Below are 23015 nucleotides of genomic sequence, written 5' to 3' on the forward strand. Positions count from 1 at the left end.
AAGTCCTGCTCAGTGCTGTGACGGCCTGAGAGATCTTGTTTGTGAGCCATTAGCCTGATGGCCCTGCCAAAGGCTTCAAAGGAGCAGTATCTGCCCCACTCTGACCTGTAACAGACACCTCCCACAGTCCAGTGGGCACCAGAGCAGGTTTTCAGGAGGGCTGAATCTGGGAACCTCTGGATTTAAAAGCATGAAGCTCAACTGCCTGTGAAAGCGCCTTTAGCTCAAAGGCTGTAGAAGACTAAGAAATCTTTATATATGGTCCAACCACTAGAGGAAGACAAAGCCACAGCATGAGCATGGGGACAAGTGCATTTGAACTGGGCATACTGACTATTGACTCACAGGCAATGGCTCTGCACTTTTCTGGGAGGGTTATGTAGGAAACAGGCCACGCATGTGCCTTCTTGTGTCTCCCGCTGCTCAGTGAGAAGGGGCTGATTTTTTGGGACTGTGGCTGTGTTTGGATCATACGATTGCTTTCCTCTGTTGCATAGGCCATACGCACAAAGAGTTCTGACATGTGCCACCTCCCCTGGCTTCTATTTTAAGGCAAGGGCATGAGTTTTCAAAGTTTTCAGCCCACTCCAGCCATCACCTCCAAGAAGTGGCACCCACCCAGCTGCAGCCCAGGAGTCTGAATGCGTGTTTGTCTCATTCCTCTGCACTTTGAAACTGTCATTAGACAGTAACATCGTTAATGGTGACAATTTCAGACACTCACGATTTTCTGTTTCTCCTCCTTTGTAGATAATACTGAGCCTGAGTTAACCAACGGCAAGCCCTGTGAGAACAAGCTGAACATGAATGAAAACATTCACTGTCCATTATCTTCTGCGGAGTATAATGAGCCACATACCTCGGGCTTGCAGCTAGCCATGTTAGCCTGTAATAATGGGAGTGAACGGCCAGCAGAGCCCACAAATCCCTCCAATGAAAAAGCCAGCCTCCTGAATAGCGCTGAGCCATTCAGAGCAAAGGAACACAGAAGCCCAGGCAATGACAGCACTGGCCATGAGGCCGAACATCTGGAAATGGCACCAGACCAATGGAAGCAGAGTGAAATGCAGAGAAACAGGGTACAGCAAACGCAATCAGAGAGTGACAGCAGCAGTGTCAACGGTCTGGTGCTGACAAACGGTTTGCATACAGAGTTTGAGCCGAGGAAGGAGAGGAACTTTGATGTCAAGGAGGTAACAGAGACACAGGGCAGCACAGCACCAAGGAGAAGTGACGCTGACTTGGAGGAGAGGGACTCGCCTAGCAAGGAGCTGTATAGCAAGCTGCTCAGTGGTGTGCATTTGCAGACCTTCCTGGACTCTCCAGAGGTGCTAAGTGCTGGGGACTCAGAGGAACAGCTAAGGTAACTGGGATTCTCTCTCAATTTGTTTCACTGCTTGGATTAATGTGCATCATATTTCCCCCACTTAAATCTGGGGGGGGAACCATCAGGTCCCTCATGGTTGACTTTGGCCCCAAATGTACCCTCCTTTACTGTCTTCTGTTGTATCACATCCTTTTGCAAAGCTCTTGTCAAATAGTCACCCAGAATCAATGGGATTTGCTGAAGGAACTGCTACCCCTTGCACTCCCCTGTGGAATGAGTTGGGGAGCGCTATGTGAGGGGATCTGCATGGGATTTTCTGCTTCCCTCCCTTTGGTATTTCCATGGGCACTAGTGGTCGAAGCCCTAAGTGGCACAGAGTCATTGTCCTACGTGATTCTTGCACCACAGTACATGTGGGATCACAGCAGCAGAAAGAGACCAGCAAGCTGCAGGGAGTCCAAAGAAGAGCAATGAGAGTGGTTAGAGAGGTGCCTGGTCTGATGTGAGAGGAGAGAGTACAAAGATCTGGAATGATTCTGGATTGGGATGTGAGAACAGTTTTACAAGGGTGCAGGTACCAAGCAAGGAGGCAGACCATTCAGGATGGTCCTAGCACATAGCGAGGAGCCAGGGGTCACAGTGACGAAATGAACGTGTGTGAATATTAGGGAAAGTTTCCTAATGTGAGATCAATGATCTTGTGGAGCAATCTTCTTAGAAAAGAGGTGGCCCCATTGCTTAACTTATGCAGAACCAGCGTGGACAAAAGCAAATGGTGTTTGGCTGATGTTTGTTTGAGTCCCAAGTAGCTACTCAGTTCCCTAAGAATTAGTTTTAATTCATGTCAATGTCTGGGGCATGGTTGTCCTCCTTGATGCCTTCTGTTGGGTGGTAGTTTAGCAATGGGGAGGGTGGGCTGGATGCTTTGCAAGCAGGAGAGCAGCAAATTATGCTGCCCACCAGGACCCACAACCTGAGACTGGGAGAAATTCCACATCATTCATTGAAACGGCTCTTCAGAGGTCTGGCCAAGAGCTAATGGCGATAGTGGTGACTCTCTGAGAGATTCTGCCCAGACCAAAGCCAGAAGCAGTAGCAACATGGCTTCAGTGAACATACAGGACACCAATTAAAAATATAATAAAAGAACTGGTGTACAGTGACGCATGCAAATATCAGTGGAATCGTTAATATATTGCACAAGCTCCGAACTAACAGAGGAAAAAAGCCTTCTCTCAGATCAGCTGCAGAACAGCGCTCCGCTGAAGAATTAGGCCTCAAGAAAGATGTAACGGTGGTCCACCGTTGGAGGAGGAATGATTTTAAGGTGCTGGGCATGCTAAAGGTGTGAAGTTGTTAAACGGCAGACCAACGGTTTGGAGAGAATACAATCAGACTGTGTTCTGTATTCCAAGTACTTGCTTTGCTATTTATGTATTTACTTAGGTTTATTTATAATCTGCTTTAAATTCTAAGCCCAGTACAAAGGGAAAAACACACCCCAGAAACAACTGCAAAATGCTTACATAACTGCCGCACTATAACTGACAGCCCTGCCCGGAAACATCTCTTGGTTACCAGGAAGGAGCCAGATTCTTTCCCTCTGTTCCAGCTGCCTTGTGCTGCTCAACAGTCTGTTGGGTCACAGTTATGAAAGCATCAAAGTTAGGAGAGGTTGAAGCATCTGGGGTGGGGGCAAATTCATCACTGGTGTAAGCAGGTGCAACTCCACTAAAATCCACAGAGATCCATCTGCTTACACTAGGGCTGAATTTGGCCCAATATGTCATAACCAATGTGTCTTCATTCATTAACTGCAAAGCTGGCCGTCCCCTACTATATTCTGGCCTTGAATAGCCTGTGTGACTCATTAGATAAGACCAAATTCAGAGCTGTGGGGAGTAGGAGAGGTTCTGTGGAAGTCAGTGGAATTTAACCAACTCTGAATTTGGTCTATTCTTTTACTTATTGTAAGTGAATGTTCTTTGCTATCCCCCATTTTGTGCAGTGGATGCCTGTCACAGAGCATCTAAACCCTGTTTAATATATCCTAATTAGTAGTTAAGAACAAATATAACTTAGGTAATATTTTTTCTTTAAGGTCCAAAAGACACAGACAAGGTTTTCATCTTGAGGCTAAAAGACCTAGTTAACTGATAATTCACTTATAATTACCAATTCATTTGTATAGCATGTTTCATCCAAAGATCTCAAAGGACTTTACAAAGGTGGGTCAGTCCCATTAAACCATTTTACAGATAGGGAAACTGAGTTGCCTAAGGTCACCTAGTAAGTCAGTGTCAGAGCTGGGAAAAGAGCTCTGGGCTCCATAGACCTGGTCCCATGCCCGACCTCTGTATGTGTTAGCAACATCTTCACATGAAACGAGGAAACAGCAACTACTTTGGATGTGTCTGCTGTCATTTCCATACATTAGCATATATTTGCACTCTCCTATTTACACATATATTTCTACTCTGATTTATGCAAATTCCCCTACACAACATTCGGCAAAGCCTTCGTTTTCCCAAGTCTCACTAAAGTTTTCACTGTGTGTTTTATCCCCAAGCCCAGTTCTCTGCCATCAGCTGCTTGGGCCTGGGTGGAGCCTTGATAGTAAAGAAAATTCTCCTGGGAGCCAGGTTGGTAGGGTGGAGGGCAGACTGGTCTGGCAATGTGGATCTGACTGCAGGAGCAGAGCCCAAGGCTGGTATGTAGGGTAGTAAGATGGTCCAGGGGTTAAGGTCCCTGCTCTACAACAGGCTTCCTGTGTGACCTGGGGCAAGTCACTTGGCACCTCACTCCCAATGATTTCAGTGCAAGTTAGGAACCTATGTGCCCTTGAGAATCTGGGCCGTAGCTCCTCTGTTGCCTTAGTTCCCCTTAATGCTCTTCTTTCCCTCACAGGGATGATGTGAGGAGAACTACATGACACATCACAAGGTGCTCAGACAGTGCAGTAACAGGGCCAGATAAGTATGTTGGACCAACAGTACCATTATATATCTCCAGTAACACTGTGCTGCTTTCAGCTCCAGCCTGATGCTTTTCAGCTGCTTACAGTAACGACTCTCTCTGCTGCCTGTAGTGTTCTTACAGCCAGTCACCTTGTACGTTCTTCTTCTTATCTATAACACGGCAGTGCCAAGGGGCCCCAGAGATGATCCCAGTCACACTAAGCTCCATGCTGTACACACACGCATGCACTGTCGCAGGATGACTGGCCCCTTTAAGACCAGCCTCTGGGCCCACTCAGTTGCCTCCTAACTGGGCTGATGAGAAGGCAGCTGGCTCATGTAAAGAGGAAAGACTGCATGGGAGGAGGAGTGAGGCAGGGGCAGGTAAGAGCAGCCTGAGAGCAGAGGTGTAAGGAAGGTGCTCCAGGAGCTGCTGCTGGTGACTTCAGTTGGGAGGGCTGGGGAGCCCTGCTGCATTATGGGATGGTTTGTGCAGTGGCCCTTAGGAATGAGGGGAAGAGCCAGTGTGGGCAGTGTAAACTGGGCCCAGAGGTAGGGATTGGCTTGGGGGGCAGGAGGGTTAATCCCAGGAGCAGAGGTAGGACTAACACAGGAGGAGGCCTCGAGGAGTGAGACACTGCAGGGAATCCTCTCACAGGAGATCTGAGTTGGGGGCACAGGAGAAGACTCGAGGGAGACGAGTGGGCCTAGGAGTCTTGGGTGGATGGCCTGGAGAGTGGGACCCTGGGGCAGAGGGGTTAATGACTCTCTGGTGGGTAGGGTGACCAGATTTTTATAGGGACAATCCCAATATTTGGGGCTTTGTCTTACATAGATGCCTATTACCCCCGCACCCTTGTCCCATTTTTTCATAGTTGCCATCTGGTCACCCTTCTGGTGGATGACCTGGAAATGGTAACCTTTGAATGAGATTGAAGAGCTGCTGCATTGTAACTTTGGGGTTTTGGGAAGAACTGATTTCCTTATGAGGGATCTGTAGACTGTGCCAGTGTTGCTGCATAAAGGGTTTGAGAGATGCTAATCCTTTGCATGGGCAGATGAAGGGGAAACTGAGATGGGCTGCACCTGTATTGCTGAAATTGGCTGCAGGAGGATGCCTGTGACAAGGGTTTGCCCTGAAACACTCACATAGTGAAAGACAGTGCCTGCCTCAAATAGCTTACAGTCTAAAGACACAGGGTGGGTGAGGAAACCAACACAGAGAGACAAAATGACTCGCCCAAGATCATACAACAGGGCCATACAGCCCAGGTCTCCTCCTGACTCCCAGACCAGTGCTTTATCCACTAGATCACACTGTCTTCCCCTGTGCACAGGCAGACTGGTTCAGCTATATAGCATACTGGCAGTATCTCTCTGCATCCCCCCTCCCAGCACATCTCCAGTAGGCAGTGCAGAATTTGGTCCTTTAGGGAACCTGTAAGCAAGTTCCCTTTACCGCTGAGATCAAATCATTTTTCTTATAGGTCGTCTGAGTGATTTGAGTTCATGGAACTATTTTCATTTAATTAAGACTTCAAAACAGCAGGGGAATCTTTAATTTAAAAGAAAGTTCAGCAAACTTTTTTCAAAGAGGGTGCCTCATGTCAGATGCTTAGACAACTATTGTGGCCCCTAAATTTGAAAATTGGCCTCTGCCAATACATTTCTTCCACAGAAGATGAATGGCCAGATAGTGCTCCAATTCCATTCACTAAAACTTTAACACAACTCTTCAGGAAACTGCTGCCTTCAATGCAGAACATTAAAGGCCTAATTTCACTCATGTTCTTTCCAGACACAGGACTCAGTACTGCCAATACAGCAAATGCGCTTCTACGTTATTATGACTAATTAACCAGCAAGAAAAGAAATGTAAACAACTTTATACATAAAAATCCAGCTCAGTTCAGTTGCATAAATAACCATTGCGTGTGTCGCCATAAGCATTAATGATGGAAAGAATGATTGGAAAAGGCAGCCTAGGCAATTTGAGATATCATTACTCCAGTATAGTTACAAAGACTTATGAGTGTAATGCATGTAAATATATGGATCCTAGCTTGTGTATAAAGCAAACTCTTTCCATGTTATTTAATGTCTTAGTACTGAACTTTCTCTGTGGGCAGGCCACTCCAACACACAAGATCAAGTTTAATCAGATTCAGGTTCTGACCTTATCTGAAATCTCAGGGCTTGTCTACATGGCACAGTAGTGCACAGCAGTGGGATATGAATTCTAATGCACATCAATGATTCACCCACTAACTGGCCTGGGTAGACCTTGCTGGTGCACACTAAAAGTGCATGCTAACAAGGTACTGTTTGGAATGGGACTATGTTAATGTGCACTAGGGAACTTTTAGTGTGCGCTAACAGTGTCTATGCAGGTCAGTTAGTGCGTGACAAGTTGGTGCACATTAGAATTCACACCCCACTGATGCACACTGTTGCACCATGTAGACAAACCCAAAGCTGAGTGTTGGTTGAGTCAGGTCCAGGACGTGTTTATGGGCCCGAGTGTTAGAGAGTCTCTTTCTAATCTCTTGAAAACTCTTTCCTGTTGGTGAGGGATGAAAATCTGTTGACTTTGACTATGATGGTCTCGTTTCATCTCTGAGGAAAGGCGTCACCTTGCTTCGTGTCCTTCTTGGGCACTGGCCTTGACTGGTTGCAGGCTGCCTCCCCAGGAGTCAGTGCCCGCCTTCCTTCTCTGCACTTGGGTTGCAAACACTTACATTCAGGGTGGCTTCCCCTACGTACAAAAGATAGTCACTGCCTGTTCTTTGTGTCACTCAGCCTTAGCGGTATGGATCTTGGGAGCCAACAGTGCAATTTCTGATTGCACTATCTCTTACCATTCACACGGGTTTGCTCTACGGAGAGCTCAAAGGCTGTCAACAACAAAGGTAAAAGGTCTGGAAGGTAGACATGGATAGGCTAAAAGGAATGAATGAATAAAAGAATGGATAAAAGAAGACAGTATGGGGGAAGCTGGCACTGCTTTGTAGACAGAGGGCTCCAGCACAACCAACGGGACCATCTGTCCTGAGAACTAAAATTCTCTCTCACCCCCAAACAAGTGTGCTGACTTTCTGGGAGGGTGCAGTAAGGAGGCAAGGGCCCAGAGCTTCTCATTAGTCAGTACAAACAGAACACAAAGTAACAAATGGGTTTCAGCTGCAGGAGGGGAAATCTAAGTTAGCTGTGATGGTAATTATTCAAACAATTTAGCAAAGGAAGAGGCTGCCAAGGCAGGCTGGGGAATCTCCGTTGCTGGTGGTGATTAGAGAAATGAGGTCAGGTGGATGGCCTCTCCAAGGTTCCTCCTATTTTGCAGGAAGGAAGGGATCACTCTGGATAGGAACTCATTTCCGTGTGATGGAACTTGCCCTGCATGGCAGAGTGAGGGGTGACACAAAGTAGTTTGACAAGAGTGAAATTCAGCAAAACTCACAAATCTGGTGATATTGTTGGTGTTTTTCTTAAAGCCTAAGCACCTGGAGTCAGGTGAGACTCTCAGCTTTGTTTAAAAATTAAAGTTTCGAGCCCTTGAGGGTGTGGAGACAAGCTTGAAAATGTGAGCCCTGACAGCTCAAAAGCTAGAGGATCACTTAAAAGAGCCCAAGAGTTATTTATTAAATCTCATGACTTTGGAGTAGCCTTATGATATTTGAATGCTTGGGGTTGGCAATGCCAGGTTTGTCCTCACTTGCTGTCCTTCACTGGCTTCCCTTCTCCAGCATATCAGGCACATACTTCCTGTCCTCACCTTTTGGGCCTCACACCAGAGAGCCCTTCCCTAACTATCCAGTCTAACTGCTTATCACAATGCCAGCCCCGCCTTCTGCCTCCCAACAATGCCAGCTTTGATCACCTGCTTGTCTGCTTGCCCTGTAAGCACTGTCACACTTCCTCCTGTGCTATGAAGAACTCCCTGTTACAGCCCAGAAAGCTGTCACTGGGTCTGTGTCTGAATCCCTTCGTAAAACCTACATCTGCCAGGATGCTTAACGAATCACTGGCATTGGGTAGGCTGGCAGCTCATATCACTGATCACACACATCTGTCTCTGCTAGAACCTTGATCCCTTCCCACTCCCACCTGCCTGTCTAGTCACCGGTCACCTCTTGTCTGTATCTCGGTCACCTCTTATCTGTATCTTATTACACTGCAAGCTCTCTGGGGCAGGGAGTGGCATTGAGATGTTGGTATGTGAAATGCCCAGTGCTTTGCAGCTCTGATCCCTGGCTGGGATCCTTAGGTGTTAGGGCAATTCTAGTGATAATAATGAAGCCCTATAAAGCATTGGCCATCCACCTATCTGCCCAGTAACGCTGTGCAGGGAATCAGTCCCATGCTCACTGAGAACGATAAAGGGTCAGTGAGTGAGTTAGAGGGCGGGGCCCCTCAGCATGTCACCGCACAGCGTCACCTCTTTGATTTGCTATGCTGAAGAAGGCAGTGGCCATGCAATAGTAAAAATAGCTGTGGTGAAAAATGCAGCTTTGCAATCTGAGCCCAGCAGAGCAATTAGCTGCAGCAGGATGTGCGTTCACCCCATGTCCAGCCGAGATCTTCCAAGACACCTCAAACTTGCCTGATATTCTGAAATTGCTGAGCACCCGCCCACCCTCTGGCATTGGTAAGGGGTCCCAAGCTGGGCACCTGCCACAACCCTCGGTTTCCTGTCACCCAGACTTGGGTAACTGCTGCCATTGCAGAATTTCACTCTTGTTCCAAGGACCCAGTGAGCAGAGGCTCACAGCTCAGCATGGGAGATGCACTTCAAAGGCCACTACAGGAAACCCAGTCACCACAGTCATGATGGGTCCCCCCACTTTTGCAGGCCTTGTGGTGCCACTGCCCTAGCTCCCCTTATGCCTCCCAGCAAGCCCCTAGTGCCATGTTCCAGCACTTCTTCTCTTAGGACTCCACAGCTGTGTAGAATAATACCGAAGCCTTGGCCAGGGTCTGCTCCTCAGAACTATTGCCCTGAATTGCAGATTGCATCAGCCACCCAAGCAGGGCCACCAGGGAGTGGCTTACTACTGCCAGGGACCTTGTCTCAGGTATTTAAAGTGAAGTCATTAGCCCCTTCCCCCAAGCCTCCAGGAAGCCCCCTCTCCTCTTCCAGTATTAGTTGGGAGCCACATGGCCACTTTCAAACACACCCTTTCTAGCAGGAGCCCAGTGTTAGGTTTTGTCAATAGAAACTGAATTCAGAGATGGTGTCAGCACTGGAAATCATGTGGCTGTTGGGCCACAAAACTGCTGCTGAAAGGGCCACCCTCTCTTCCTTGCCCCCTGGTCAGGGCTGCCCAGAGTATTCAGGGGGCCTGGGGTCTTCAGCGGCAGGGGGCCCCCGCTGCCAAATTGCCGCCGAAGACCCAGCACTTCACCGGCAGGTCCCGGGGCAGAAGGACCCCCCGCCGCGGGTCTTCGGGGCACTTCGGCTGCGGGTCCCAGAGTGGAAGCCCCCCCACCGGCTGAATTGCCGCCAAAGACCCAGAGCGGAAGAGGCTCCGGGGGCCTGGGCCCCGCGAGAGTTTTCTGGGGCCCCCAGAGCAAGTGAAGGACCCTGCTCCAGGGGCCCCGAAAAACTCTTGTGGGGGCCCCTGTGGGGCCCGGGGCTGGGGCAAATTGCTGCCCCAGGACCACGGTCTTCCTCTTCCTTTTGATTCTCCTCTGCTTAGGAAGATGAATCTGCTGACCTAACACCTCTCCCGTTGTAGCCTTGTTTTGACCCATGTTTTCCTTCAGAAGGAGCCTTGGTTTCCCTTTGAAGCACCACATCAATGGGACACCACCGCCTCCACTCCCAGCCTGTTTGAAGGGTCCAGGTCAGCTGGGCAGGTTTGCCTGGAAGATTTAAACCAGGAAGTTGATTGGGAGCTGAGTTAGGGCCCTGATTCGGTTTCTTCAGATGAAACACTTATGACAGTGGGAGGGGAATGCATCCCGTGAACGAAGGGAAAGAAGGGGTGGAGAGATGACAGAACAGAAGCAGAAGAGGGGAAGTGAGAGGGAATGACACAGAAGGCTAGGGTGAAACAATAGCCTTTGGCTTTCTTTGCAGCCAAACCCTTTGACGTTTAAAATGAGGCATGCTGGTTTATGTTAAGCGGGGTAAAATGGAAGTGAGGGGGAAGAGAGTAAAAACATTTGCCCCTATTTCCTTGAAAAAATAAAAGAAAGATCACCTGCAAAGGGTTTTAAAAACTTTGGGTTTATGTCCTTATTTTTGCTGTTTTATAATGGAGAAAGAGGCCTGGGAGTAGTCTTTTTAAGAGTGTACGTGACCCTGTTCACTGTAGAAGTTGCGGGTATAGCACATCTGGTCATCCCTGGTTTTGCAGCAGGACATCTCAGAGGGCCTTAGGATATTTATTGTGGCCTCTCCTTCCTTCAAGGGAAAGGTGAAGGTGTTGGATCTTTAATGAAGACATCCATTCTGCACAACATTAATTAGTCATTGATGTTAAATCGCAGGCTAAACGACTCCAAGGGTGGAATGCTGTAGTGAGCCGCTCAGGGGTGCAATCCAGAACTCACAACCTGGGGAGAGGGTGCAAAGGTGCCATTAAGTCAACTTCGTGCATTGAAGGCTAAGGAAGCCAGGTCCCTCTGTCCCCACTGGGCACACTCAACCTGGAGACAGGGTATAAAGGGAAGCAGCCTTGTTTAGTTGGACCAGATCACCGAGGAGGCAGGATGCATAATGTGAGCTCCACGGAGCTGTGGGAGCCCCAATTCACAGAGGCCAGGCATGCCGAACCCCAGGCAGACACCGGATGGATAGCAGAGACCTGGGAAGGGACTGAATTGCTGCAAACCTCACCAGCAGACAACCCCATGGACTGATGTACTAGGAGACTGGGTAGGAAGTGCCCTAGGGGAAATAGACGCTAGTCCAGTCTTAGGACAGAAGAATCTGTTGGCGTGTTTTGGGTGGATCCCCGCTGACCCCGTGGCAGAACACTCCGCCACTGTTAGGGCCCTGAGCTAGGTAGGCCTGGGTCCCCCTATCCCATGCTGCCAGCCCCTACCGGGGTGGCAGCTCCCCCACCTTAGGCCTAGAGGTTGCAGTTGTCTACCTTTCATCAGAGTCAGAATACTAAACTATTGAGCACAACAAACTGTGTTTGCTGCTCTGCCCTGCTTAAGGGCCTGAGTCCTTGGGTGGTGGCCCAATCTGCCCTAACTGCTAAGCCATGCTGCCCTGAGAGCAAGGACAGCCCCAAAATACTCTGACTACTGCCCTGGGAGCAAGGATAACCCAAAGGACTCTGATCGCTAGGTCACACTCTCCCATTTTGTGGATTAGACTGTCAGAGAGACAGTGGGGCATAAGCTCCCTGCTGACCTTGATGGGATGCATATACCCCGTGATACCTCCCTTAATTTAAGACAATTATTTCTTGACCAATTCTCCATCTCTGATCAATGCCAATGCAAGGGAGAGAGTGTTTTCCCTGTATCTCTCTGAGCTCCCCATGCTGTGGACAGCTGAGCCCATAGACAATTGGGGATGCAATTCTATCAGACTTCCAAGCCACAGTCCTCTTCGCAGTGTCTTCTCTAACCAGCAGCATACCCTTGGCAGAGTAGTTTCCAACATCCTGCTCTTGATCACAGCTGCAGATGCTGCCAGGCAATGCAAAAAATTAGCAGGCCCTTGCACTGCAGCAGCTTTGCACTGGACTGCTAGTGCAGCATGGCCCTAAATCTGGCATAGCCAGCAGTGGAGGGTCATCCTAATGGAGGAGGACAGTCCCATGGCATGAAACTGGCACCCTGGCTCCACAGCTTCCCCTCCTTGCAGCTGGTGCAGGGGATGTGGCTGGGGCAAGAGGTAATGACCAATGCTTCAGTGTGCCCTGGTGATCCAAGGCTGCCTAAAAGGCCCCTTGAGGCTCTTGGTAGCCATTGGAGAAGGACAGAGGTGATTCAGGCCAGGCAGCAGCCACCTTTAAACAAGCTCAAGGAGTGCAACTGTCATAATGAACTAGGCCAGAGTCCATCTTTGGAAGCCACAAGCAGGGGGAGAAAAGGTTGGGAGGAACACAGCTCTGCAAGCTTTGGCCCAGCTGAAAGAGGCAACATAACTGTGGGCAGAATTCCCTCTGCAGCCAGAGCCAGTCTTACTGGTGCGGGGCATGAGCAGAGGAGAGCCTAGCAAGGGGGGCCAGGGCCAGCCACTAGAAACAAACGCTTTCTCTGGAATTGTACCAGGCGTCCCTGCAACACAGTGAACATGGGCCCCACGCTGCCGTTCTCACTGAGGCGCATCTCAGCATGCAATCACTCGAACGTGCTCTTGGCTGCTCCGGGTCTCTGAGCTCAAAGGCAGGACAGGATCCAGGGACAGAAATGAAGAGCAGAAGCTGTCCACCATCCCCACTCTGTTTGCCTCTCTGTCCAAAACATGGTACTGCCTGTGGTGGGGCTAGAGGGCAGGTGTGTGGCTGCTCCCCCTGGGATAGGGGGCAGCCGATGGGTATTACAGCATGAGCTCAATCCCTTCAGCCTGATGGTCAGAGGTGCCAAGCTCCCACCACTCTAAGCAGTGTCCATGGGTGCACTGAGTGCTCAGCACCTCAGACCATCGAGCCTCTTGGTTTTGCCCTGGGAGGGAGCTCTTGAGCATGGCTCAGGGATCAGCCAGTCAGACCCTTCTGTGTCCCACTCCCTGTTCCCCTCAGAGTGCTCCCTGCCTGCCACTCTCGACCTTTCCCCTCAGGGCTCGCCCTGATTCTGCGGCAGTAGTGGGTATGAAAAGCCCCTTCCATGGAGCCAGAATGGAAGCAGCAGCCTTGGCAATGAGCTGAGACATGCCAGCCCAGCCCCCTCAATTTAATAGTGAAGGAATGAAATCAGGCACCAATTTAGGCCTTGATGACTTCTCGGCTTGGATTCACCCAGGCATTAAAGAGCCGTCAGGAAACCTTCAGACTCATGCAGATAAGAATGAATTCCTCTGGAGCGCCAGACAAACAGCCCAGCTTGTCCCCCCTGCATATGGACCCTGGCCCCTTCCAGCCTTCAACTTGCAGAGCTTTCTCCACGTCACTGGGGCGGGCAGCTCCCATACTACAGACAGGTGGTTTGTTCCTAGCTCTCAGGTTGTTCAAGGGTGCCAGTACCTCCACATAGCCCCTGCAGTCCACCCACTCCTCCCATGACAGCACGGCTCTCTCAGAAGCCACACTCCCATATTATATCCCTGTGCTTATGTGCTCCAGCCCCACTCAGGGTGGGTTTTGCTGAGCAGAGGGTCAGCCACCATCAGTTGCCTTTGTCCATGTCCTCTTACCCTTCATGAGCTTAAGCGAGGATGGTTTCACCCAGAGCAGCCCACTCCCGCTTCCGGCCCCCTCAACACATGGAGCTCTGACCCCACAGTGCTTACATGGGGCGGGCTTCTGTGGGACTGAGGAAGGGGGAGCAGACTGCAACTATCCACCTCCTCCAGCACACCCCAGACTAAGTAGCCCTCAATCTGGCTCCCTTAGGCATGCAGTATAGGAATGAACAATGGGTCCCACACATGAATCCCTATTGGCATACACCACAATGACCAGGCATAGCTACAGAGCTAGACTGGAGAGAGAAGTGATACAACCACAGAGGAGAAATATTCTCAGAGTATGAAAACCCTCCACGGATGAAATAGAAAGATGGGAGGGGATCTTTAGGGGCTGTGGCCACTGGCATCAGACATAAGGCAGGATTCCATCAGCCTCAGGTATTTCCCAGGCACCTGGCGCGCAGGGAGCTGGTGCCACACAGAAGCCAAAAGCTGGTGTTTAAACAAAAGTTGTCATGGGGCTGATTCTCCTCTCATTCTCAGTGCTGCAAGTCAGAAGGAACTCCAGTGAGATCAATGGAGCCACCCTGGGGTGAACCTGGGTGGGAGAAGGATCAGAGTAGGTATTATGCATGAAGCCAAAGGCATACAAAATACCATACTCTGCTAGTTCCCCAGTGATCACTGTTTGTATTCAAGATGAGTGGCCTGGATTCTGCTCTGAATTATACTCCTTAGACATCAGTGGGAGGCCAGAAAGGCTGAGCCTATGTGCTGGGGGGGGAGGGGGCCTAAGGGGCTGATCCAACACCCACTGAAGTTGATAGGAGTCCTTCCACTGACTCCAGCAGGCATTGAGCCATTTTCTGAGAGGTGCCGAGAGAAGGAAAGAAGTCCTTATGTACTACATTGGCTCTAGCAGTCATACAAGAAGCTCTTACCTTTGATGGAGGTCTAAATTAGAGCCCTGCAAATCCATGAATATCCACATTTTTGCGGATCACAGATTGGATGTGGATACAAATTTTGTATCTGCACAGCTCTCTGTGTTTGTGGGCCTCACCCACATGATATATATACTACCTGTGTGGCCCTGAGAATGTCACATGGGCCACAGCTGTGTGCTGATTGGGCCGTGGGTTGAGAACCACTGCTCCAGAGATTCAGAATAGGCAAGGAGAACCATGCCATGGCCATGCAGTATCTGACCTAGTTATCAACCAGTCCAGTCCCCCAACGAATGAACTGAACATGTGTGCCCAAAACAGCACGAGCCCTGGCTGAGTCTGTGAGGGCATGGGCCTAGGTGACCTAAAAGGCCTTCTCCATCTCCAGTAGCTATGATACCAATACACCTTCCCATCTCACCTCTGCTGTCTGCAGGGGGCCCCTCTCCCTCTCTAGCTGAGGCTGGTCACCCCCCTTAACTCCTGCAGGTTGGCAGGGAGGCTGGGTGATTGCTTGACCATGCCCCGAGCAAACTCTTGGGGGTCTGCCTGGAGTAGTCGCTGCCTCTCTAGTCCTTACAAGACCTGCTTGGGGTCAGGCTGATCCCCAGACACCATCATGGCAGTTGGGAAGTGCTCCCACTGCTTGCCAGGGCTCTCCAGACGGCAAGGATAGACAAACATCATCACCCCCACACGGTAGCTAGGCAGCCACAAGCTAGGGATTATGGGGCACCCAACCAGCAAGCAGTTGCTAGGAAACTCCAGGATTCCTTAGCGATCGCCTCAGGGATTCTGAGGCACCTGTACCCTGCACTCAGTAGGGGACTGGCTGGCCTGGGAATGGTCCCCCACAGTTGAAGCAGCCAGGGGCATGGATTTATCCACCTGCCCCAGAAGACACTGGGAGTTCAAGTCATGCCAGCAGGAGACAGAGAACCACCTGAGGCCCCAGGAAAGGTGCTAAAGGGCCTACCTAACCCCCAGGTCACTCAGGCCCCTGCCAAAGACTTCCAGCAGCAGGTGGGAGGCTGCTGCGGTCTGGGGGAGGAAAGCACTGGAAGAGGGATGCTACTTTGTATTGCTGGCTGCTTGGGCATTCTTGCACAAGCTGTCTGGGAACTTGGGCTGGTGTCTCCAAATGCAGACAAACCTGCCCTGGCCCTGCATTTGAATGGGGCCTGGGCTGTTTGCAAACTTTTGCATGGCCTTATGTATCCCTTTCCTGCAATGGGACATGGTGGCACCCACCCTTCACACCGGCTTTTCCTCTGCCACATCTTGCTGCAAACACAGCACTAACATGCTATCAGTGCAGTCCCGGGCTCCTTGCTTTCTTAGTTCATGTATTTATAAAAGGCCCATCCAGTGCCCTGGGAGCTTTATCCATGATCACTAACAGAGCTGGTCAGTAGGTCAGGAGACCACCTCTGCCATCCCTACCCTGAGCTCCCAGCACACACACAATCCCCCTCCCAAGTCCCCTTCCCAACCTATCTTCCTTTCCCCCCAAAAGAAAAGCCTGGGGAAACAGGTGGGTTTGCAGGCTGGCCACAGGCTGCGGGACTACGAAGGAAGTGAGCTCCCACATCAGGAGTATTGGACTGATCACACCTTGCTGCCAGCCTCTTCCCATTTATACCTAGAAGGGCTGTTCACTCAAGCATTGAGCTGAGCTAGCCTGCCAGGGTGCCACATAGAAAGCGAGGCACCTTTCAAGTCACTGGGACTCAAATCATGCTGGGTAAGAAAGGCCAAAACCAACCCTTTCCCCTTCCCCTAGAAATCCTGGGGTCAGCAGGCCTGAAGAGCTCCTAGGGAGGTGCGTTGCTTCCTAGGTGGGTGTTGCATTCTGTGCTAGCTGGGTTTTCTGATCACTTTGATGGTACGGCTGGGTGGGGAGCACATTACGGCCATTCTGCCACTAGGTGAAATAGGCTGGGAGTTCCACATCTGAAAGAAGGTCTGTAATCTCCATAGCAAGCATGGCTGATAAGATGCACATGAGACAATCACAGCCACCATCCAGCAAGACTGCCAGGTAAAGGGCGATGGCATAATCGCTGCCATCTTCTCCATTTCCTTCCCATCCTACAAGCTTTATCCCAATCTAGACTCCATTGAGTATCAGGGAGCTCACACTCACCTGAGCCCCAGGCTTAGTTCGACACCAGCTGAAACCCTCCATCACATACAAGCTGCAGGGCCGGTGCAACCACTAGGCGAACTAGGCAGCCGCCTAGGGCGCCTAGCGGTTGAGGGTGCCTAAAAGCCCGCTCAGGCGAGGAGGTGGAGTGGAGGTGAGCTGGGTTGGAGGGGTGCGGGGAGGGCCACCCACAGTAACGGGGGGGCGCACAGGGGAACCGCTTCCTGCCCCAGATCATCTCCACTCTGCCTCCTCTGCTGAGCACACAGCCCCAGCTCTAATTCTCCTCCAATCAGCGCCGCAAGCCTGGGAGGGGAGGAGAATTAGAGCGGCACTGGCATGCTCAGCGAAGGAGGCAAAGCGGAGGTGAGCTGGGGCAGGCTTCCCAGGCAGGGTTAGCTGCCACGGAGGGGTATGGGGGGACAGGGTTATCTGCTGTAAAGGGGGCAGGGTTAGCTTCCACGAGGGAGGGCTCCCGGGGCGGGGTTAGCTGCCATGGAGGTGGGGAGTTAGCTAGGTGGCAGGGTGGCGCAAGGTGAAAGTTTCACTTAGGTCATTAAACTTCCTTGCACCGGCCCTGACCAGCTGGGTTAGAAGAGAAGAAGATATAAAGCTGAGAGCTGCCCCTTCATGTGTCTCATTAACCCGTGTAAAGGCCCCATTAGGAGGGGTGACAGAGTGAATCATAGAATCATAGACTTTAAGGTCAGAAGGGACCATTATGATCATCGAGTCTGACCTCCTGCACAATGCAGGCCACAGAATCTCACCCACCCACTCCTGTATCAAACCTGTGTCTGAGCCATTGAAGTCCTCAAATCATGGTGTAAAGACTTCAAGGTGTAGAGAACCTTCCAGCAAGTGACCCGTGCCCCAGGCTGCAGAGAAAGGCAAAAAAAACCCAGGGCTTCTGCCAATCTGCCCTGGAAGAAAATTCCTTCCCGACCCCAGATATGGTGATCAGCGAAACCCTGAGCATGTGGGCAAGACTCACCAGCCAGACACCCAGGAAAGAATTCTCTGCAGTAACTCAGATCTCACCCCATCTAACAACGCAGGGTTTCGCTGATCACCATATCTGGGGTCGGGAAGGAATTTTCTTCCAGGGCAGATTGGCAGAAGCCCTGGGGTTTTTTTTGGCCTTTCTCTGCAGCGTGGGGCACGGGTCACTTGCTGGAAGGTTCTCTGCACCTTAAAGTCTTTACACCATGATTTGAGGACTTCAATGGCTCAGACACAGGTTTGATACAGGAGTGGGTGGGTGAGATTCTGTGGCCTGCATTGTGCAGGAGGTCAGACTCGATGATCATAATGGTCCCTTCTGACCTTAAAGTCTATGATTCTATGATACCATCACAGGCCATTGGGCATATTTACCGCTAGTAGTCAAAGACAAATTAATTGCCAAAATTAGGCTATCCCATTATACCATCCCCTCCATAAACTTATCAAGCTTAGTCTTGAAGCCAGATATGTCTTTTGCCCCCACTACTCCCCTTGGAAGGCTGTTCCAGAACTTCACTCCTCTGATGGTTAGAAACCTTCATCTAATTTCAAGTCTAAACTTCCTGATAGCCAGGTTATATCCATTTGTTCTTGTGTCCACATTGGTACTGAGCTTAAATAATTCCTCTCCCTCCCTGGTATTTATTCCTCTGATATATTTATAGAGAGCAATCATATCTCCCCTCAGCCTTCTTTTGGTTAGGCTAAACAAGCCAAGCTCTTTGAGTCTCCTTTTATATGACAGGTTTTCCATTCCTCGGATCAGCCTAGTAGCCCTTCTCTGAACCTGTTCCAGTTTGAATTCATCCTTCTTAAACTTGGGAGACCAGAACTGCACACAGTATTCCAGATGAGGTCTCACCAGTGCCTTGTATAATGGTACTAACACCTCCTTATCTCTACTGGAAATACCTCATCTGATGCATCCCAAGACCGCATTAGCTTCTTTCACAGCCATATCACATTGGTGGCTCATAGTCATCCTGTGATCAACCAATACTCCGAGGTCCTTCTCCTCCTCTATTACTTCCAACTGATGCCTCCCCAGCTTATAACAATAGTTCTAGTTATTAATCCCTAAATGCATGACCTTGCACTTTTCACTATTAAATTTCATCCTATTACTATGACTCCAGTTTACAAGGTCATCCAGAATTTCCTGTATGATGTCCCAGTCCGTCTCTGTATTGGCAATACTTCCCAGCTTTTGTCATCCGCAAACTTTATTAGCACATTCCCACTTTTTGTGCCAAGGTCAGTAATAAAAAAAGATTAAATAAGATTGATCTCTAAACTGATCCCTGAGGAACTCCACCAGTAACCTCCCTCCAGCCTGATAATTCCCTTTCAGTATGACCCATTGTAGTCTCCCCTTTAACCAGTTCCTTATCCACCTTTCAATTTTCATATTGATCCCCATCTTTTCCAATTTAGCTAATAATTCCCCATGTGGAATCCCTAGGCACCCCACAGGACAGTGCCCTTGGGGTCCATGAACAAATGCCCAGGACCACCCTTTGGATGCTTTCAGAAAAAAGGGATAGAACCAGTCCAAAGAAGCCCCTGCTCAAGCCCCCTGCTCAGCCAGGGTCCACAGACCAGTCAACTTTTGATAGCATCCCCCACATGGTCAACCTCTGCTAGGAGACGTATCAAAATCACCTTGTGGTCAATGGCATGGAAGGCACGTGATAGTGATAGATCTAGAAGAATGAATGTGGACCTCCAAACTTCATCCATCCCCAGGGGTGGGACCATCCAGACACCCACCAGCTCAGCCTCAGTAGCATACTAGGTCTGAAGAGCCCCAAAGAATCTCAGGATTGCTAGTTGTTCAGCCACCATGTTCTCCATAACCTCCCACAACGATGGGAGATTCCAGATGGGGTGATAGCTGGAGAAATTGCTTATGGCTAAGGTTACATTTGTCACAGAGGTCACAGAAGTCATGGAATCTGAGACCTCCGTGACATTTTGTGCTTCAGTCCTAGGGGCTGAGGGACTGCAGCTGACAGCCAGCAGGGCTCCGGCAGGGTTCCTGTGATAGGGGACTCTGTTCCATTGATAGCCTCGCTGGGGGTGGAGGTGGGAGAGGCTCGGGTGAGTAACTGGGGGTATCCTGTTTTCATTTAGGGAAATATGGTCACCCTGCAGCTCTCAGCTGCCAAGGGCAAAGGGGGACACCCCCTGTAGCTTCCAGTTGCCTCAGGAAGAGGGAGAACCCCGCAGCTCCCAGCCACCACAGTGGCAGTGGAAACTATGGAGCTGCAGCAGCAAAAGTCACAGACAGGTCACGGTTTCTGTGAATTATTTTTTTCTTGCTCGTGACCTGTCCGTTACTTTCACTAAAAACAACAATGACAAAATCTTAGCCTTACTCATGGCACGTGATGGCTTTTGAAGCAGGAGTCTAACCATTGTTTCCTTTTGGGAAACAGACACTCTAGGTGACATAACTCTGCTGATGTCATAGGTACATAGACCTAAAGCACTGGCAGCAAATGGCACATACTACAGCACCACCAGAACTCCTGCAAACCTCTGGGGCTTCAACGCAAGCAGAGAGGACTCTGCTTGTGGTCCCCCAGGAGTCACTTCCACTGAGGCAGAACTCTCAGTCAAGCTTTTTTGTACAGCCCTTGGTTTGAAAGCCCCTCCCAATGAAAAGTTCTTGGTTTTGTCATTTGGTGCAAACAGCTCCAATTAACCAGATGACCCAGAACACGTCCCCTGTCAGGTCCGTCACAGAGGCAGAGGCAAAGAAGCCTTCACTGCTTCCTGCATGGCCACAGCATAAGATTTCAAAACCCGATCATGCTTCAGTCAGTCAGATTTGGTGTTGGAATGGCGCTTTGTCCATAAACAGGCCTCAGGATGAAACACTTGATGAGAGTTGGATTTGAGTTCACAGTGTTTGTTCATGGGCAGTTGTATGATGCACCCGGGCATAATCAGTCCCAGGTTGATAGTAGTGCGTTAGTGGCAAAACATCAGTATCAGGGCGGTGCAGTGCCCTCGCAGCTTTCAAGCAGGGATGAGTGGTGTGGCCTCTTAGTATGGACATCAGCTGTCTACCAGCATCACAGCATTTCCTGGGATGCTGAAATGACTACAGTCTGTTTTAAGCGTGCATTGAAAAGTCCTCACCAGCATGACTACAAGGCTGGAAATCTGTGGATTCGTGGTAAGGGATGGATGATGAAGGTAAAAGTATCTATTTACTGAGTATAGGCTGTTCTCTGCAGCTAAATTAACACCACTAAACAATGGCACTGAACTAACAAGACCCCAGTATTGAGAGCCAGCTGACAATGCTGTTGGGAGCGTAATGGATTTGAACTTGACCAGTGCCGTGCTGACCTGGCATCCCTTTCCTTCCCCATTCAAAGGGCAATAAGGACATTTACAGTACACAGGACTCCTGCTGTAATAACCCTGTGCATGCATTCCTTTGAGACCCCATGGGCCCGGTCACCAAGTCCCTTTGTTACATGGTCAGTCAGCGCAGAAAGGCTCTGGATCTCATGGAGAAACTCTTGCCCAATGCTGCCCTCTCCTGTTCGTCTTCAGCAGAACCAAGAACCAGCAGAGAAAAGCAGAGAGCTCTATTTGTGCTGTGACAGGAGATCTCCTGCCAGAGGTGCTCGAACTAGGGGTACTAGGGAGGTGCTGCCGCAACCCCTGGCTTGAAGTGGTTTCCATCATATGCAGGGTTTAAAGTTTGGTTCAATGGCTTGCAGCACCCCCACTGTAAAAATTGTTCCAGCCCACCTGTCATGCCCATACCCTCTCTCCATGACACCTGGACAGCGGTGGGCTTATTTAAAGATTCTACCCGGTGGGTACATACTGGGTATATTTATTTTTAAAAAACCATCTAAAATTGCTGTCCTTGGGCTTTATTTGCTCATTAGCTCAGTTGGCCATAGTATGATGCTGATGGAAAAAAGTTAGCCCAGGTTCCTTATTATCCAGCTCCACCTGTAGCTCATTAACATGTTCCCTGCTGGGGAGCAGCACTCATTTATCACAGCTTATTTATTTAAGGCTAGACAACATACACTGGCGCTAAATCACCTTCTTCTTGAGAAGAAGGGAAATATTAACCCTGGAGCAAACAATACAGTATTATGCAGGGAGGAGCAGAGTGCAGGGCTGGCTGAGCATGGTCAGAGAGATTGGCACAGTAGGGGTATGGGCACAGAACCAACCCTGAGAAGTTTGAGGATGGGGGCATTCAGATCTGAATCCCTACATTTCACCCTGATGTCTGAATTTGGGGCTGTGCTCTTGTGAGAGTCCGTCCCAGCTTTGTAGAATAATGTCCTGGTGTTTTCCACTGTGGGCGGGCGTGCGTGTCTGTGCTGTATACAGTCTGGTTTGCTTGCTCCTGTATGTGGGAATACCTTTCCCAAAGTCAGCAACCAAGTTATCCCACAAGGGTGCTGGACCATCTTGCAATATTGGCTATTTCTGCACAAGAAGATGTTTATAGACGGTATACGTTCATTGTCCAGAACAGAGCTGGCAGTCAGGACTCCTGGAAAGTGCTGTGATCTCTCTTTCAGGTTTGGCTCATAATGAGTTTGCAAAATCTGTGTCAGAACCACATTCTCTTGGGTCTCAGGCCCTGAGGTTTGAAAAGGGTATGGTTCAAACAAACCTGGTTTTCCCTGTAGTAGAAAACTCATTCCAAATCCCTACAGGCCATGCAAGGTTCAGGTGTGATGCTCCTAGCATCTCCTAGCAGGGATTGACCATATGGGGGATGCTATCAAAGGCTGACTGGTTTGTGGACCCTGGCTGAGCAGGGGGCTTGAGCAGGGATTGTTCCTTCCTAGATGTCTGCCTTGAGGGTGTTACCAGAAATGTAATAACGATAGCTGGACTTGCACCCATTCATACAAGTTTTCTGGGTCACTAAAGTCAGCAGTATCTTTGGCTCTGATGCATCCACAGTACTCCCATCTCAGGAAGGCATTTTCCCTCTGGAAAGCTAGGCTGCAATCATTAGGATGTGAACCAGATCTGGTATGATAATGAGACAGCGCCGAGAAACACAGTAGGGAAAGAAAAAAATGCATTCATCACCCCCTGGCTTTTCCACCTGGATCATGGTGCTAAAAGGCAGCCCCACTCCAGCACACGTAAGTGTGAATGGCTTTTGCTGGAAGATGAGCTGGGAATCTCATGAGATTCCCAGGGTATTTCAGACAGGCCGGCAATACCGCAGGAGCAATATTTCAGCACTTACATTTCTGCTCACTCTGTGCAAAAACTGGCACTTTCCCCACTCAGGGGCTTCCAACACATAGCACTTTGC

General features: G+C 49.9%; 1 protein-coding gene across 4 annotated transcripts in view; it reads left to right on the forward strand.

Moving 5' to 3' along the window:
• Positions 1-23015, forward strand: part of PSD2 (pleckstrin and Sec7 domain containing 2) — a 153289-nt gene that overhangs the window by 58008 nt on the left and 72266 nt on the right. For 3 of the 4 annotated variants that reach the window (XM_050962601.1, XM_050962603.1, XM_050962602.1), the window contains one exon: positions 751-1363. The exons of the other annotated variant lie outside the window; for it this stretch is intronic. In XM_050962601.1, coding sequence (XP_050818558.1) covers positions 804-1363 — 560 coding nt within the window. In that variant the 5' untranslated portion in view covers positions 751-803. The remainder of the gene's footprint in view (positions 1-750; positions 1364-23015) is intronic. 4 annotated transcript variants of the gene reach the window in all.

Source organism: Gopherus flavomarginatus, chromosome 7, assembly GCF_025201925.1.
Source record: "Gopherus flavomarginatus isolate rGopFla2 chromosome 7, rGopFla2.mat.asm, whole genome shotgun sequence".
Lineage (NCBI taxonomy): Eukaryota > Metazoa > Chordata > Testudines > Testudinidae > Gopherus > Gopherus flavomarginatus.